The 19465-nt window shown below is 41.9% G+C and overlaps 1 protein-coding gene across 1 annotated transcript in view; it reads left to right on the forward strand.

The window, feature by feature from the left end:
- The window catches only part of LOC147751482 (cadherin-related family member 4-like), an 866423-nt gene that overhangs the window by 251760 nt on the left and 595198 nt on the right, over positions 1 to 19465 (forward strand). The window contains exon 7 of the mRNA XM_086938604.1: positions 14517 to 14659. Within this exon, the coding sequence (XP_086794730.1) occupies positions 14517 to 14659 (143 nt within the window). The remainder of the gene's footprint in view (positions 1 to 14516; positions 14660 to 19465) is intronic.

The raw sequence follows: 19465 nt of genomic DNA on the forward strand, positions 1-19465 counted from the left end.
TAAGGGCAACCAGATTACCAATTCTTTTTGTCCAAGATCACAAACAAGTGGAATGAATGGTTTTGTGACAGGTAGTGCAATCAAAGCTCTAGAAAAGTTATTCTCACATGTCGTTAGCTGATTTGCAGGCGTGAATCCCCAGATCTCCGCTCCATACAGAGCTTCATTTTGTGCCTTTGCACAGTATATTTCAAGAGCCGGGGAGATGGGTTGATTATAGGATTTTTGAAAAAAATCTTAAAACTGATTTCGATCTCTAACATAAGGTTAGGAGACTATTCCGTAGCTGATATTCCCAACTAAACGACTCATTTATGCCAATGCCCAAGTAATCAAAATCTTTTACTCGATCCAGGGGTTCATGTTCGATCTTGACCTGTCGTATACCACCCCTTGATTTCCCGAGCACCATAAATTTTGTTTTCATGGAATTCAGTTCCGGCCTCCTCTCCTTGCAAAAGCTCAGGCATTTATTCAATAAAACTCATAAACGCATAGGAGTAGTGGATATTATTAATGAATCATCGGCAAAGAGCAAAATGGGTACTTTTGCATTATTCAATGAAGGGGCATCATTTTTACAATCCAATAGACAGTTTACCACATCATTAATATACAGAGAGAACAATGTGGGGGTGAGGACACACCTTTGGCGGACCCCACGTTCAATCAGAATCCTCTCTGTCAGTTCCCCATTTACCCCCACCTAACCTGGGCAAAATTGTCCTTATGCAATCTGGCAAACACAGTCACCAGGTGAACCGGGGCACCTTGGTCAAGCACGGTCTTCCATAGTAGATTACGCGGTACCAAATTGAATGCAGCTCGCAGTTCCACAAAAGCTACATAGAGCCGCTGTTTCCTTAGTAGCACGTACTTCCATGCTAACAGAGAAAATCTAAAAGCTTGGTCACACGTGCTAATTTTTGCGCAGAAGCCAGCTTGGGTGGGGACAGTATCATCTTTTCATCCATCCAGTCCTGGAGTTTATCTAATACTTGTCTAGCAAAAACCTTCTGCAGGTTGTCATTCAGACTGATGGGTCTATAATTAGAGGGGATAGCAGGGTTACCCTTTTTAAAGATGGTTATTACCTCTGCCCCCCTCCAAATTTCAGGAATATCACCACCAGCTAATATACAGTTAGACAAAAGGGTAATGTATGGTGCCCATATCGCGGGTTCAGACTTATACAAGTCCCCTGGTATCAGGTCAGTTCCCAGGGCTTTACCTGTTTTTAGTTTCTGGATTGCTGAAGGCTGAAAACTCTTGGAGGGTTATTTGTGGGCCCATCAGAAGCAGTGATATCTAAACACAGCACTGACTGGTCAGTGTAGGCATCAATAATAACCCTATCATCAGAGTATAAGCCAGAGAAATGATCCACCCAAACCTCTGGCTGAATATGATGACTATTAGAAGTGGAATACTCTGCAGTAACCTTAGACACAATCAACCAAAACTTGCTGCAATCTCTTGCCTTTACTGCTAAAACTAGATCATTCCAATTGGTGGCAGCGTATTCACGTTTGGCTTATTGCGGGCAAGAATTAGGTCCAGTCTAGAGCGACCCCTAACTGCTAATTGTAGTGCCTTCTTTGCACTCTTACAGTCACATTAAACAAGTTGTGAGACCTTACACTGACAATTTACCCAGCTAGCCTGGGTTTTAACCTCTTGGTGTTCATGACGAGCTCAGCTCGTCAGGAGGCACAGTGGCGCTGTGCTCATGACGAGCTGAGCTTGTCATGACCTCCGCAGAGAGTTATGATCATTGTCTGTCCTCAGTTCAATGTACATGTCCTCCACTAAAGACCATATTGTAACATCAACGAAAATGTAGTCTATGATACTTGTATAGACACCCCTCTTAAAAGTAGCCTTTCTTCCTGGATCTGAAGGGGTTCTCCCATTACATGCCCTCAACCTCCTACCGGCAAATATGGAAGCAATCTGCAGAGAGACATTAGGCTGACGCTGGGCGTATTTTCTGGCTACCAAGTTGGGGATACCCCAAACCTCATCCTCCGCTTCAAGGGACGCACTTAGTAGAGTGGAGGGTTCGAATGCAGCATTAAAATATCCTGCAACTACAATTTTAAAATTCAACTGATATCCTCCCACTAGGTCGCCTAGAAGTGAGATTACTGCAGATTCACTAAAAAAGGATTCAGACCTGGCGTACAAATTAAGCAAGGTCAAGGATAAACCAGACGGGAAAGTGAGTTGGATACCCAATATATGAGGAGAATTTATTAAAATGTGCTTGTAACTGCAGGCTATGGTGTTTTGAACCAATATTAGCAGTTCGCCATTAGCCCTACCAGATGTTTTTGGAGGGAGAGCGTTCACGCAATAAGAAGTATAGCCATTAAAATATACCTCATCCACAGCCCAGGTTTCTTGAAACACATTAATATCAATATTACCCATGGCGGTAAACCATTTGGGATCTTGTAGTTTAGACTGTATCCCTGCTAAATTCCAGGATAATATACTAAAGCAGTGGTTAGCCCTGGCTCTACTGACAGTGGCTCGCCCTGATGCACCAGCTGCTCCATCAGTTATATTTACAGGTGTTTCTTCAAAAGCTGTAATTGAGAAATCCCCACTTCTTGATCCGATATGAAGATTGGCATCCTGGGGCTCAAGGGTTGGAACATAGACGGCATTCGGGGTAGCCATGGGCAACTCATTTATGTGAAAGTTAGGAGTGAGCCGACTCTCTTTGTGCGTACTACCAGTAGTAGATTTCACAGGTGAGCCCCTGTCCTCCTCTCTCATGCCAGCGGTCCCCGCAACTTCCACACAAGTGCAAGGATGAACTTTGGGAAAACTACCCCCAACCAGGGCTGTATGTTCAGAAGGTCCTCTGCCCGCTATGTTCAATTCAGACAGTCAATCATTTACACCTATGGGGTTGAAGAGGCAAATCTGGCCTGCCTCTGCTCCTCCGTTGAGAGTCCCCTAAATGGTGCATGTGTCATACAATGATGTTTATAGAAAAACCCAAGAGGTAAAATGCTGATCCCTGTTCGTGCCATTGACCAATTACCCACCCTTCCTAAGATAGCATGTACTAGGTTGGGTGATCCGAAAGAAATTCCCACACAATCACCTTCTCTAGTATTGTTCGAATTCCCCACCCATCCAACACGTCTCACCATTTTGAAATTTGAATGGATCGTGTTACCTATTCTTGTCCTCTTGTCCTTAACTCAAATAAGGATTTATTTTTCAAATTGTTCCTGTGCTCCCAGATACAAATTAGGAACGGTGGTCCAACACTATTGTGTACAGAGTTGTCTCAGGAGTTAGATGGAGCACTTAGGATAAGAGCTAGGTCTCAGGCTCTCAATAGAAATGTCCCAGTGCACTTGTTAACCCCACAATTAGATGGAACAGGATTTTGAACTGCTGTGGAGCCCATGTCAGAGTTAGAGAATCCATCATTGCGACTGCAATTAGTCCCAGAGGGCTGAGCAGATTTAGCAAAAGACGCTCTGGCCAGGGAAGGCTGAGGAGGATGGACATTTATGGGGCATGGCGGCTTCTGCGAGTCTGAAGAAGCAGCACTTACAAGTTTATCAATGGCCTTTTCCAGATTAGACAGCTTTTGCTTCAGTGCGTTCAGTAAAACATATACAACATTACCCCTTTTAGACAAAAACTCCTCGCTATCAACAATTGACAGAGAGGGTAAAGGTGGTGAAGCAGAGGCAAAATTATCTATTGTGACACCAGATGTAACCACACCATCCTCAACAGCTTCTCTTGTTGCACCTCTACGCCCTCTTTTAGATGATGACAAGATTTGTTTGCCAGAACCCAGCCTTTGCCGTTTCTTGGGCTGAGGTAAGGAGATGCTCCCCTGGGAAACTTTAGTTATTTGGCTCCTAGTATACACTTTAAATCTAACAGCTGGATCATTTCCCATTTGGGCAGTGCAAAGCACAGAGCCCTGGGCTGGCGGAATGACTGTTGGCGGGATGTTAGATGATCTTGTAGAGGAACCAGGATCAGAGTGTCGAATTAACACAATTGGAAGCATCAACTTGTAATGGGGGGAGGGGCTCAAGAGAATGTGTACGCTCGGTAAGGGCGATTTCATGAATAAGGACTGAATCTGCCCTTGATAGAAAGGCGTCTAGAGTGCCTATCACCCCCTGACCCACCATTGATTTCTTCTCAGCTAGTTCCTTCGGCACCATAGTCCCAAGAAAAATGCTAGGCACACAAAAAAACAAAGATAGCAAATACCCTGTACCTTGTATCCCAGTCCCAGTCCTTGTTTTCCAGTCTCAGGTCCAAGTCAGGGTACAGAATCCAAGAACAGGGGTCAAAACAACATGAATGGCTTCTGCCAATGCCAAATAACGAGGCCCAGCCCAGCCTCCTTCAGCCTCTGATGGCCTCAGACGGGCCGGCCCTTGGTCTGGGCTTAGTTCGGGCTGTGTCCCGCATCGCGGTGGGAGAGGCTGCGCTATAAGCGCGTCGGTCATGCCTCCTCCACACTCCCGGCAGCTGTGGGCTGAAGCGATGCACTCTGGGGGTTTGAGTCCTCCCCAGAGTGAGTGGAGCAAAGCGGGCAGCGCAGGAATGTCAGCGTAGCCCCTGAGACCCTCGTCCCACCAGGGGTTTGGTGAATGGCAGATGCGGCATTGCGGGCAGCCAAAGGACACAAGACACAGCAAGCAGGTAACAAAGTCCCCCACACCGCGGGGGGGTGGGGGCTGTGCTATAAGCGCGTTGGCCAAGCCTCCCCCTCACTCACGGCAGCTGCGGGCCGAAGTGATGCACTCTAGGGGTTAGAGTCCTCCCCAGAGCGTGTGTAGCAAAGCAGGCAATGCTTGAATGGCCATGTAGCCACTGGGACCCTCGTCCCACCAGGGGTTTGTTGAATGGCAAATGTGGCGTTGCGGGCAGCCAAAGGACAAAAGACACAGCAATCAGGTAACAAAATCCCCCCAACAACCAATTCTTAATTTATAAATTAAAAATGGATTACTTCCCACCCTTTACACCTATCAACACAACAACACACACCTAAACTTAATTACCGAGCTACCATATTTATTTACTAATTAATTATTTAAAATTAACAACCAATTATTAATTTATAAATTAAAAATAAGTTACTTCCCACCATTTACACCTCTAAACACCACAACACACACCTACAATTAATTACACAATTACCATTTGTTTTTTTTTAAACTTTTTTTTTTGTCCTCATATATGCCACCAGATGTTATGACTCTAGATAGGATCTCTCAGAGCCGCCAGCACAAATCATTACTATGCGCCCTGGGATTTTATGCATAGCGGTTAAAGATCACCCAGAGGTAGGCTGTCTACTAGTCCAACTCCCGTTCTCGATATGGGTAAACCTTGCCCCTTGGGAGGACCAGACCACAAACCCCTGGCATAATTATTGGACTTTTCATCGTTTATCTGTCCGACCATTTTACCAACGGAGTCCATATCTTAGCAGCGCCCTCTCCACTGCACAACAAATCTGATTTACTTATAGCCATGATGTTCCTAAGAGAGTCAGCAAACTTGGGGGGGGGGGGCGGCAATGATTTCCATTCTCTGCACACCTCCCTCCTTGCGATGACAATAACATAAAATATGAACTGAAAAATACTGTCCCTGATATCATATCCATGTGGCAGACCAAAAAGAATCAATCTTGGGCTGCAGATTACTGATCTCAACAGTACGTCCTCTAAAAAACTGCAAACCTGCTGCCAGTAGTTTTTCATTTCTGGGCAGTCCACAAAAATATGTAAGTCGTCTGCTGTTAAAAGCTTACATCTTGGACAGTAATAAGATTCTCCGGAGATTTTTGTCAACTTTGAAGGAGTCCAATAAACCCTGTGTGCTGTATAAAGATGGTTCCTTCTAAGATTGGCCGGCTTTATTGTCTTTTGAGATATTATAAATGAATCTGTCCAAACCTCCAACTTCCCTACTGGACTATGCAAGGAGGTCACCCCAAAGTTTAGAAATTTCTGCCTCCTGCCAATCCTTTGCCCCCACTAGTAAAATGTGCTAGGCAGAGACTTCCCCCTTTCAGCCTTCCTGTCTACTGGCTAATTCCAGAAAGCCTTTTCCCTCTTCCTCCAGCTCCCAATGTTGGCTTCCCCACCAAGATGATAATTGATAATATTTAAACCTTGTAAGGGACCCTCCTGTTATATTAAATAGGGATGTCCAGTTAAGGAGTCCTAGATTGTTGCTCAATCTCCCCATCTTACAAAACCTGCATCCCTCAGAGGGAGCAACAGACGATCTAATAGGCATGGAGGTGTTCCCGGGGAGTCCCAGATTGGGGCAAGAATATTATAATAGGGAATTCCCCATGTTTTACAGACTACTTGCCACAATTTAAGTGCTGTTAGTAGAATTTTTAAACAAACTTTCTTGTAAAACTTCTGGGCACCAAATTTGAACAAGAAAAATTCAAGGCCCTGGGGTAGGTCAGATAACATCGCCTGAAATAGACGGCCGTGCGAGGGTGAGTCGAGCTTGTTGGCCAGGAGTCTAAAGTTCTTTAACTGAAACACGTAGCAGTACAAGAGCAAGTCAGGGAGGGCCAAGCCGCCTATTTTTAAACCCCTTCTCAACTTCCTCCAAGCAATTCTTGGTGATTTAGTGGCCCAAATAAAGGAACCTATCTTACCCTGGAGGCTGGAGATGTCTTTATTGTGAAAAGTCAATGGGATACTGTTAAATAAAAAGGTTACTTTAGGCAGTACCACCATTTTAATTAGATTAACTCTGCCATATATACTAAGAGGTAAACCGGCCCATCTGAGTAAGAGTTTGCTTATTTCTTTAACCACTGTTTGTCAGCTTATTCTAGGGACATCAATTAGCTTTTGCATAAGGTAAATACCCAGGTACCTGATCTTGCTTTTGGCCCCTGGTATAGGGACAGGACTGTTCCAGCTCATTATGTCAGTTTTGCTCTTATTAATACTATATCCTGAAGCTGCAACGAATTCCTCCGCTAATTGAAATAACTTTGGAATGGCCTCTAGTGGATTGATGGTATATAGCAATAAATCATCTGCGTATAATGCGGTCTTAAGCTCCAGACCTCCCATTTTAAAAGGAATAATTGTTGGATCCAATCTTAGCAAAGAAACAAAGTGCTCGATATAAAGATCGAAAAGGAGAGGAGACAGGGGACAACCCTGTCTCGTCCCCCTTGAAATCATAAACCAATCAGTCAGGCTACCATTAATCAAGGCTTTCGCCCATGGGTTCCCATACAATGTTTTAACACCTTGAATAAAGGGGAGTGGAAGCCAAACCTAGTCAAAGTTTCCCAAAGAAACAGCCAATTAACCTGATCAAAGGCCTTCGCTGCATCAATTGCCACTATGGCCAACGGCAATCCCCTTTCTTCTGCAAAATCTATTGCTCCAATAGCCTGGAATGTCAACTTGTTTAACTGCCGCCCTGGCACAAAGCCCCTCTGGTCAGGGTGAATGATGGATTTGATAACTTTCGCTAATCTCCCAGCCAAATTTCCAGAAAATATTTTTAGGTCGGAATTCAGAAAGGAAATGGGTGTATAGGACTCTATTTCATAGGATCCTTATTGGGTTTAGCTAATAAGGTGATAGTAGCCTCTGACCATGAGGGTGGAATACCTCCCCCTTGCTGATATATGTTGTTGAAAAGAGACAGCAAGTGGGGAAGAATCTCCTCTAAATTATCCTTGTATACCTCTGTTGGTATGCCGTCGGGGCCTGGGGCCTTACTTCTACTCATCTTTTTAAACTGCACCCTAATCTCCCCTTCAGTGATCTCACTCGGTAGAGTGCTTTTATCCGCCTCGCTCAATTGGGGCAGGGCCCTCTGGCTCCACCACTTCTCCAAGTCCTCTGCTCGCTGACTGATATTCTCCTGATATAGCTCTTCCATAAATCCCCTAGCTTCGGCCCTGATCTCTTCTTCGTCAGTTAACAATTTTCCCGAACTCCGTTGGGACAGGGTGTTATTACACAATTACCATATTTAATTACCAGTTAATTAATTAATAATTGATTATTATTAAATTACTTTACACATTTAACACTATAACATCTCAATTAAACAAATATTAATAAATAAAAAATAATGAATACATGTAATATAATTAAATTACTTCCCACCCTATTCCCTTATAAACCCACAACCCCCTTCGGAACTAAAAAGGCAAAATTCAAATAAAATAAAATAATTACTACTAAAATTTCACACATGTATTAAAAATACAAACAATCCTATACATAAAAATATACATCACATACATATAAAATACATACTAAAACACATAACATTAATAAAAAACGATATTTTTAACAACCTACTGCCACATGCATCAACGTAGGCTTTTGCGATTCCTTAATTGCGATTAATAAGGAATCGCAATTAAGGAATCGCAAAAGCCTACGCATGTAGGAATGGATATTAAAATAGCGATTCCTAAACATTCCTTATTTGCTACTCGCAAATTGCTAGTCGCAATTAAGGAATGCTGACCTATTCATTCCTATGGGCCTCCAGGCCCATAGGAATGAATTGGAGATTGCATGAGCAATTTTCGAGTACCAGTAGGTACTCGCAAATTGCTCATGCAATTTCAAGGGTGCAAGGGTGTCAAAATGACACCCTGTTCCACCCCTGAAATTGATCTGTGCACATATGTTGCACACACACATGCCCTAAGGGCATGTGTGTGTGCAACATGAAACTTTGAAAAATGCACAAAAGTGCACTTTCAAAGTTTTTGCAAATTACCATGAAGTTCAACTTCATGGTAATTTGCTACTCCTATTAGCGAAATCGCTATTTTTTTTACTTTAATGCATTGCATTTAAGGAATCTCAATTTGGGATTCCTTAATGCAATTGCAATTTAAGGAATCACAATTTAGAGATTCCTTAAATTGTGATTTTTGCATTTGGGAAGATTCATCCCAAATTCAAAAATAGCGGTCGCAAAGGGGCAGATTCTGATAATTGACCCGTTTGCGACCGGTTTTTGGTATGATGCATGTGCCTGTTTATTTCTGCAAATGATATAAACACTTCAATATTTTTAAAATCGCTATTACTTACCTTAAGTCGATATTCTTGACCACAATATTCTTGCTGTCGATATATCTGACCCATGATATTTAAAATTGACTTGAAATTTGTGAAATTCAACATTTTTTACTCAATATTCTGTCTCTGCACACTCCTGCCTCTGTCATTGAAGGAGGCCATTATCATGCCTATTTTGAAAAATGAAAATAAGAACCTCCCAAACTAATACCATCGAATCTACTTACTAGACAGCACTGCGAAATTTCTAGGCAGTGTAATATTGCAAAGGATGGAGGACTGGGTGGAGCAGAATAAGATTATTTCTGATGACCTGTATGGATTTTGCCTGGGGCTGGGCATGGTGGAACGTAGTCTAAACTTACATATGATTATTGGGAAATATGCGGGGGCCAGGAGAAAGGCCGTTCATCTGGCCTTTACGGTCCTCTCCTGTGCATTTGACACAGTCCACAGAACCAATTTGTAGGACACGTTAGAGAGGCTAAGCTTTGAAAAGTTCTCATTGACCGTCTCCATTGTTTGCACTGGCACACCTTTGTAAAAGTGTGATTTATTACAAACGGCGAACTCACATCTAGTATTAAATCCTCCTTAGGGGTTCGTTTTCTATTTCTCACTTACATCAATGGGCTGACAAGTTCCCTAGCCAAGGCCTAACTCTGCAGTCGCCCAGCTCCAGTAGTCCTCTATGAGGACAATGCATTGCGTTGCTGGAATCCGAATGGGCTGCAAACGCTCTTAGACGCTTTTGGCTTATTTATGAGTTACCTTGAACTAAAGACAAACTTGTTCAAATCTTTTGGTTTGAAGTGAGGGTTTAAAAACACGAAAACTAAAAGGTTTTACAGTTGTGGGGATGAGTTGTCTAAAGTTCAACTATCTAGGTATTCCCTTTGACGTCGCCTCAAATTAGAAGTTTGTACTCATCCTATGGGCTCATCAATTCCAAAGGTTGATCAATGACCACTTTCGGTACTAGCCCAGGCTAGGGGATACATCTGTGAGGGAGCTAGTTCACATTTACAAAAGCAGATGCATAGGAAATTATGGAGCTGGGGTCTGGCACAGAGAGGTTACAAAGGGTAAAAAATAGTTTCCTACAAAGGCTGCTGTCTGTTCACAATCTTCTTCTACTCATGTGTCACTCTGAGTCTGCCGGTTTAGGATATGTGGAGGGCCGTAATAAATGAAACCACTTGAGACTGTACTATGGGAAGACCAGAGGCAGCATTGACAAGATCATTCATATCTGATTGCCTGGCCCAAGACAATGTGTGTGCAATCCGTGTATAGCATACATAAAACAGACACTCACATCCCTAGGGTCCTGGAGTTGTTCACCAACCCGGATTGTATAAACAGTAACGACTGACCTATTATAGACTCCTCCTCACTTGTTTCCGATTCAATTCTATCCATTTTTATATTGCATTTTCAACTCAGGGACTATGGCTTACATCACTTGTCAACAGGTGTCCCAGTGATAATTCATCAATTCAAAATACTGTTTTGTTTATACTGTTGTGTTCATTATATACCTCTCATCCAAAACTTTGTATAGCTCCTCCATTTTGGGAATCAAATATAAGCCACTCTGAAAATGTTTTTAACTATATTAACAGCAGTTATATGGACTTCGAGTCTCGTATGCTGTCTTAAGTTGCATTAGATGTGCCCTAAGTACAAGGAAGGGATGTAGAGTATCAATTCAAATGTAGCCATTTCGATGATTTGTTTGATTGATACCTGCTTTTAATATAATATTTTTTTTTATCTAAGTAGACCGGCTTGTTTTTTATTTAGTTGAAAAGTCATGCATGATCTGATCTCAAAATGGATTTTATCAATTTTTGTGTCCGTACTTATATTTTCTGTAAATGTATGAATACTTTTATGGCTAGTTTTAGCCGAAGAAAGATCCTTGATTGATTAGTTGAAATTTATGTAGATCTCTTAATTTATATAAGACTACAACTTCAATGTTCATGATTTTCAGCAAAAAATTACTTTCATACATCATTGATGTGGTGTATCTGTCAAAAGGATCTCAGCATTCTAATCTTTTCCATTGGCTTTATGAGACAAGTCATTAATATATTTTTACCTACTGCAAGAGATGCCAAGTTGAAATATATTCTCCATGCTTGTGGTGCTCTCAAGTTTGTGCACTGCTCTTGTTGAATTTGTATCACTAGCAGTGAGCAATTGGGCCTCTGCAACCATTTACCACCAGACCATGAGTGGTAGAACAGAAATATCCTCCTATGGCATTCTTGCTTCCCTCCATGAACCCCTGTCTGCGCCTGTGTTGTTTGGACTGCAGGTGACAAAATGCCATCCGACTGGTTTTGGCCATTGCTGTATACAATTATATATTAATATTTGTCGAACACAACCTCCCTGTGCTTGTTGAGTATATCGGATTTACCAGCCCTGTTTCATGCACACTCCTTCACTCCAAATAGTGTATACAATTATTATTTGCCCACTCACGTGCCTCACATATCGCAGACCCACTCCTGGCACATCCAACGCGACACTAGGATGAATCAAAGGCCTACCATCTAATTATGAGTGCTTCCATCCACAACCCCAGAACCACTCTCAAGCTACACCTAGGTTTACATCCCTCTTCTCTTTCAAAAAAATTAGATGATACCGCCAGAAGTTTTCAATGTCACTGATATTCTTACTGCATAAATCTAGTTATAATTTGTTTATTGCTGTGATTGCTGCACAATAAAGGTTTGTACAAAAAATATTACTTGCATTCTGCAGCATATAGTTTATTGACTAAAACCTATAAATAAACTATGCTTCTTTCTTCGTGCACCCTGATCCTTGGCCAAAGGTGTTACACTCCTAAGAGTTAACTCTATTAACCCCTTACCTGCTCATGACGAGCTCAGCTCGTCATGCAGTACACTGGTCGTGTGCTTATGACGAGCTGAGCTCGTCATGAACAATGGAAATCTGAAGACTTCAGCACCAAGCGGGAATTGCTGTAGCATTCAAGGTGTTAATGGAGATTCAGTGGTTTTACTGTCCTAAGACAAGCACTTGTTAAATTATAAAAAATAAAAAAAATCTAGACTATCCACCCTCAAGAATCCCATTTTGGCCTTGTCTAAGGGCATGTGAGGTTGTTGTTGTTTATGATTTTGGCACTTCATTCCTTCATTAAGTCCTCTCACTTGTACAATATGGGGACATGAGTGAGGAAGAGGCACTGTGAACTGTTTTGGAAGCTTAATAAATGTGTTGTCTTTAGGTCTCTGACTAGGCAGCTCATCTGCTGTCTCGTCGAGAGATGCTATATACAGTATTGTGGGAAAGCTCCGCCCACTTTTCAATCTATGTTTTCATTGGCTTGAACTGTAAATGCTGAATTGTTATTGGTTTCTATGTTGTTAGTCCCTCCTTATGACAGCCATGTTGTCACCTATATCCTTCCCTGGCTATTGGCCCTTTTACTTCAAAACTATTTTTGGACAGTGTCCCCCCACCCCTACCTGCAGTTCATGACTTTTTGGCCCCCTCTCGCATCCCCAACACTCCCGCTTGTGCCTTTCTGAACATCCATCCTCCCGTTTCCAAAGCAATAGGACTCTCATAAATGAATATATGATGTTATTCCGCATGATATGACTCCGCATACCATCACAACGCATTTTTAAGTCCGCAAATACCATTACTCCGCATTTTTTTTAAACGAAGCAATGACAACTACAAATCTATTTTAATATATAAAACTACATTGATCACGCATTTCGGAAGAAAGTATTCTTTCACAACGACAATAAAAGTCTTGAAAATGCTTTTTTCATTTATTTTGTAAATTTAATTCAATAAGAATATAGTAAATTTAACTTACCTTTCAGAAGTTCTCTCCTGCATCCGTTCCCGTTGAAGACACGCTGCAAAGTAAAACTGTAACTGTTGTTATTATGAATTAGCGCTTTCTACAAAAGTGTTAATAAAAAAGAGACAATTTATTTCAACATTACCGGATACATACCTTTTTAACTGCTTCGCCATCTTTAATATTCATCAGGCACTCCACATCATTTTGCACTCTCTCCGTCTAATTTTTTTCCTTAAAATAAGATTCGTCATATACCAGGCAGTGCACCGTATTTTTGACCAGAATCACCCTTATTTTGATCAGTAAGCAACTTTTATTTATATTCTCTTAATACTTTCTTTTATTATCATTCTTTGTTTATTTTTACTAGCATATCCAGAGCAGATTTAACATCGACGATTCTTTTTCTTTCTATGCGGCTCACTTTTTTTTCTCTTGCTTGTTTTATTTCTTCTGGTAAGTCCGGCCCACATAGAAGGTAGTTTTGTAATTTATTATCTATTTGGTTGGCAATTGAATAGTGCAGAAAAACTAAAAATGTTTTCCTCCACTAGCCATTATCAGGTGCCTTCACTGCAATGGATGAATGAGGTATGTGGGTGAGATGATAATGCATGTTTGGTGAATCTGGTACCCTCATTGTTCTTTTGTGTGATATGTTTTAAAATAAAAGAGTACTTGGGAGTCATTATGATGGCGGAAGGACTGCCACTGTCGGGCCGGCAGTGGCGGTCCTTCCGCCATCACCAAGTGTATTACCCACCGCCAAATTAGGATGTTGGTGGGTATCTCGGCAGATGCAAAGTCCGCCCACCGCTTCACCGCCAAAGAAAATCGCACACATTGCCTGGCGGACGGTGCAGGGCCCCTAAAATGGTGGGGGTGCCTAGCAGGAACTGTTCACCAAATTAGGATGTGGGTATAGGAAAGGCCTTTCCATGGCGGCGATGCTGCCATGGAAAGGCTGGCGGGGGTTGGGTTTGGGGGCGCTACGCGGGCCCCCTTGTTTGGGGCGTTGTTGCTGCACTTGGGGGTACCCATGGTACGCCCTGCATTTCCATGCACCAAGTGGCAGGAACCACGTGGTGCCTGTCACATACTGCAGGGAAATGCAGGGCAAGCACTTTTAACATTGCTTACAGTGCAGTAGCCAGCAGCATCGCCCGCAATGTCGCAAGCCCTGGATGCGACCGCCATTATGGCGGGAACATCCTAACAACAGTGGTGGGACCACTGCATATCTGGCGGGTGGTCCCAAATACGGCTACGATGGCCGGCGGGCGGTGTAATCAGCCCCTTAGTACTTCGATTACATTGGTACAGTGTGTTAACCAAGAAACGCTTTGTCTTTAAAAACAAAATGACTGCATCAATATTTTTTATTTAACAGTTATGGCAGTACCACAATGTGTTGCTTCACCGAAATGCAAAATGCCTAAATCATTTTTAATGCATAGCACTACGATTCATTGTTTCTACTGTAAATTAAATCTTCCAGCCTCATGTTGCCACATAAGTAAATATGTATTTCACACTAAAAGGAATCCTGAAGATACTATTGAAATTTCTGAAAATACACCTGTTGGTACCATCATCGCTACCGTGAAAGCCACTGATAAGGATGCAGGATCTAAGATCAGCTATTCATTTTCTGTTCCATCCGAAGTATTTGCATTAAACACTGGTAAGTTTGATATATTCCTCTTTATTAATGTATTTAAAATAATAAAAGGACGATTTGTGGTGCAGTGAAAACATGATAAAGGAATTATGAGATGTAATTTGGAACTCCAAATTGATTTTATCACTTGGAACAATAGAAATCCCTTAATCAGATATTTTCGATAGCTGTATCTGTTATCAGATGATTACACACACATTTACACATGTTACAAATATCTAGATAGGAGCCAAAATCATATTGTTGTATTTTATATCTGTGACAAGTGTAGGGAATCTGGAAAAGGTTGTGTGCTGTTTAGACAAACCAGTTTTTTCTCAGCATGTTGTTGGTGTGGAAGGTGTCTGGCAAAAGGTTTGTGTGGATTTTATTGGTCCTTTCAATGAACTACATGATAATGAGAAGTTTGTTTTGGTGCTGGTGGATTCGGCATCAAGGTGGGTGGAAGTGGCTTTTATGAAGAACATTAATATTGAGTCCACCATTAAAGTCCTCAGTGAGGTTTTCGTAGGGAAGGTGTTCTGGCTATGCTTCTCTCTGATAATGGCACACAACTCACCTCCAAGGAAATGGAGCAATATTTTGTTAAGATTGGCTTGAAACATGTGTGTACTTCCTTGTACAACCCTGAAGGAAATGGCTTATGTGAAAGAATCAACAGACATGTGAAGGGCACGATGCAATTGGCATTAGCAGCTGGTTCTTCTGTACAAAACCAAATCAAAGAAATCTTGTGGGCTTATCACACTATGGTGCATCATGGTATAATGAAATCTCCCTTTGAACTTATGACGGATAGGCAAGCTGGCAAAAAAATGGTTCCTACTTGGTTACTCAAGAATCTGCAGGATGGTCTTCTTGGTCCTGGTCATCGTACCGGTACGGTCAATAGGAATGTGCAACCTGGTGATTTTGTAAAAGTCAAGCCTGGTGGTGTCAACAAAGTCTTTAACAAATTTAGAGGGCCTTTTTTGGAGAAATATGTGGGGAAGATTGGGTCAAATTACATAATGGCCAGACATGTTACCTTAGAAGGGTCACTTTGTATCAAAAGAACGATAAAACTTTGCCTGTTTTTTTCCCTTGCAAGGGCGGGCAGTCTGTTTGCCATACTGATATATGGAGTGGCAAAAGGAAATCTGTTCGGTAATGGAGGTCACCTGTTTATTTAAAAGATTTTGTTTGTGCTTAGATTATTTAGGAAGGAAGTGGGGTGCATGGGTTGATTTTAACTTTTGTTAGCTTTATCTTTTTCTTATGATGTTTTCTTTCTGTTGGTTCTAGAGTTTCTTTCCTTTCTTTTTGTTTTGAAAGAAGAGGAGATGTGTTGTATTTTATAGTTGGCTTTTGTTTTCCTTTTCCTATGCTGCTGGGCTCGTGGTATCCCTGGGCTTGTAGACGTGTTGTGTTCCACTTCTCAAGCCCAGGGTTCCATGGTTTGGCGGTTGGCAGAGGCGTTTTCCCTGGCTGAAGTGGTCGGGTTTGCTTGTCCTGGCTTACACAATAAATCTTTACAACAACATATGAAATCATTATCTTCCTTCATTTACAATATATATGTTGCATTTGTTAAGCAGAATCAGTTCAGAATAAATAAAACACGTTAGATCAAATAGAAAAAACGGATTTTCAAAAATGATTCCAAAATCCACTGTAATCCAATGTAATGTTGTTTTTAGTGCAGTTTTAGTGCTTCAGATAAACTGACTGTCATAATGTGCTTAACTGAACCCCAGCCAGCAATAGATTACTGTGACCTCAGAACATTCAGGATTCTGAAGTAGTCGGGGGCTGTTTGCTAGTTGAGGATTTTAACTGGCTGGAGCAGTTGGGTTTTCCTGTATCTCTGATCAATACAGTGACAAAGATTACAGACCATATGATAATGCTTTGAATTGTTAAATTTCTGGCATATATTTAGCCAAGCCAGGTGGTGTGTTCCCACCAGAGATCAGGAAACCCAGAGAAGAACGGACGGACTGAATGCCAAATAGGGCATGTGAGGAGATGTTTCACACAAACACTTGCCTCCGGAGCAATTTTTAAGGGCCTATGTAGTGTGGAGGTTATAAATAGAAAGGGTTAGGCATTCTGGTAAGTTGTGTGAGGAGTCTTAACAAGCAATTAAGATACGGCTACCTGCGTGGCAAAGTTACACTTTGAAAGTAAAGTTTTTGTGACCAGAACGTGTCAGTTTTAATGTTGCAATAGGCAAGGAAAACAAATATTAATTACCGGTACTGTGGTCGTTTTAAGCACCTGCGATTGCTCTTGGGACAAAAAACATAGCTGCCCTCACAGCATCCGAAGTGTCTTGGCACTAGTATCGAACGAGCAAGCTTTCCATGAAGCGTGCATGGGCTGACTGACCTGCTATGCAGTTCAAGAGGCCGCCGAATCACTCGCCTTCTTCTGCTTTTCCCGTTGAAGAGGAACTTTGAGGCATGTTTAAGACTAAATATCAGATTGGAGCTCAAACCCATTATTATTATCACAGCACCTGCTGGATAAAAGTGGTACTGCAAATGCTGTGGAGCCAATCACCTAAATAAATCCTTGATACACTATATTTTCAACAGTGATTGGCACGCTTTATGAAGAGTGCAGACTCACTAAGACTTCAGTGATTTTGATAGTACTTTGCAAGCTTGAGAGCATTTAAGGAACAACCAACAATTGATATTTTTAAACTCTATGTTGAATGCAGATGAATATTCATTAAAGCTTCAGTGATTTGCACGCTACGGCGTCATGTTGAGGAGTGCTTGTTGAAGCAATAATCCATACACCAATTGTTTGCATACGTTATCAGGAGTGCAGATCGAATTATATTAAAGCTTCAGCAATTTGCACGCTATTTTGTAAAATTGGATAGTACGTAAGGAATACTTACCATTTCATATTTTTTACAGTGATTGACACACTTAGGGGCTGATTACGATGCGGTTTGGAAGGCCTACTAACGGCATTTGCCGCGCCCAAATTGGAACAGGAACATGTCTTTCTGACCTAATCAGCAAGGTTTCCGACTGACCGATTTTGATGCGAGTTAAGAATTAGGATTATCCTAATACGAACCTGACAGCATTCGGAATTACCGAGCCATACGGAGCAGACTTATACATCTCTACGGGCCGCATTTCCGATCGACCGATTACGATGCTGGATTTAGACAGCCTTTCTGAATTGTGCCATCCTACTCAAATCAGCAGTCGGAAAGAGACTTTGGGGGCCTGTAGCAGGCCCTCCTGCACCCGTAGCCTTCCCAATCAGGCCCGTGAGGGTACCCATGGGTCCCCCCTTACCAGCCATGTATAGTGTGGCATGCACCTGGGGTTGCCCGCCACAGGGTGCCCGATTTACCCCAGCCACTCCTTTCTTCCATGGGAGCCTATGCATTTGGTCGGTGCATAGGCTCCATTGAAGTCAATGGAAGTGTGACCGAATCGTCTCTGGAAGAATCTGGATGTATCGCTATCAGTCAGTCGGACTCTCTCGATCAGAGTCGGTCGGAAACCATTCCCAAACCGATTTGGACGGAATGATTTCCGAACCGCAACGCAATCGGGCCCTTAGTGTTGAGTGCAGATCAGCCTTCATTAAAGCTTCAGCGATTTACATGCTACAGTGACAAGTTAAAAAGTGCTTCTTGAAACAATAACACAGATACCAATTACTTAAAAAAATAATCTGGGGAATGTGATAACTGCTCCACCACCATTTCTAATATCTGCTGGTGATCCACCATTAAATGGGAGGATTTGATTGACTGTTTTGAAAACATCTTTGGTTGCATTGGATGGTACCAGATTTTCTGAAATACATAAAAAAGCTTTGTTGCTAGGAGCGTTGGGCAAGCAGGGGCATCATGTTTTTAAATATCTACCACAACCTGTAGAAGAGGTGGATGTTATGCGCCACCGCAAATTCTATACACAGCCACAGAAGGCTGCAGAAATGGTGGATGAATTTGTCTCCAGACGACAGGCATTGTCATTCAAGTGTCAGCTTTGTCAAATGACTGACAAGATGGTGCAAGGTCAATTAATAGTCCAAAGCAACAGTAAGAAAGCAGGCAAACGGCTATTAGCTGCGAAAAATCCTACCCTTAAAGAAGCCATTGAAATAGCTAAAGTTGTGGAAGAGTTGGAGAAATGTATGAGAGAAATGGCACTGATGCAAGATGACACAGAGTCAGTAAATATTGTAAAGAGTAAAACACATTTAGGATGAGGAAGCTTTAGTAAAGATAAAAACACTAAAGGTGCTATCAACATCCTTCGAAGATCTGGGGCATGAGTATGTCACAGGTGTGGCAGTAAATTTAATTTGGCAGACTCAAGAAATTGCTTTGCACAAAGCAAGGAGTGTCATAAATGTGGGGGGAAAGGACATTATGCATGCATGTACAAAGTGAGTGGATGGAAAATAGCTTTTGTAGAGGAGGAAGAAAACAAACATAAAGTATTGGTCATCAAGGAAGCGGTTGAGGAGGAGGGAATGGCTGACTTTGAGATTGATGGAAAGATAATATTGTTGATGGTTGACACTGGATCCCTCTACACCATAATACCTTAGTGGTTACATGATGTGACATGGCAAGGGGGAGTTGGTACCTTTGGATGTTGTTTTGAAGGGCTATCAAGGGTCTAATATTGGAGTGTTGTGATATATCTTGGCCTTTTTGCAGGAAGATGCACAAAAGGTAGTGTATGTTGCCCCTGATGGACCTCCATTTTTGAGTTGGGCACATAAGTACAAGTTACATATAAAGGTAGATACTAGAGCAACAAATCAGGTTATGGTGGT

This window comes from Lissotriton vulgaris, chromosome 1_1 (genome assembly GCF_964263255.1).
Source record: "Lissotriton vulgaris chromosome 1_1, aLisVul1.2, whole genome shotgun sequence".
Lineage (NCBI taxonomy): Eukaryota > Metazoa > Chordata > Amphibia > Caudata > Salamandridae > Lissotriton > Lissotriton vulgaris.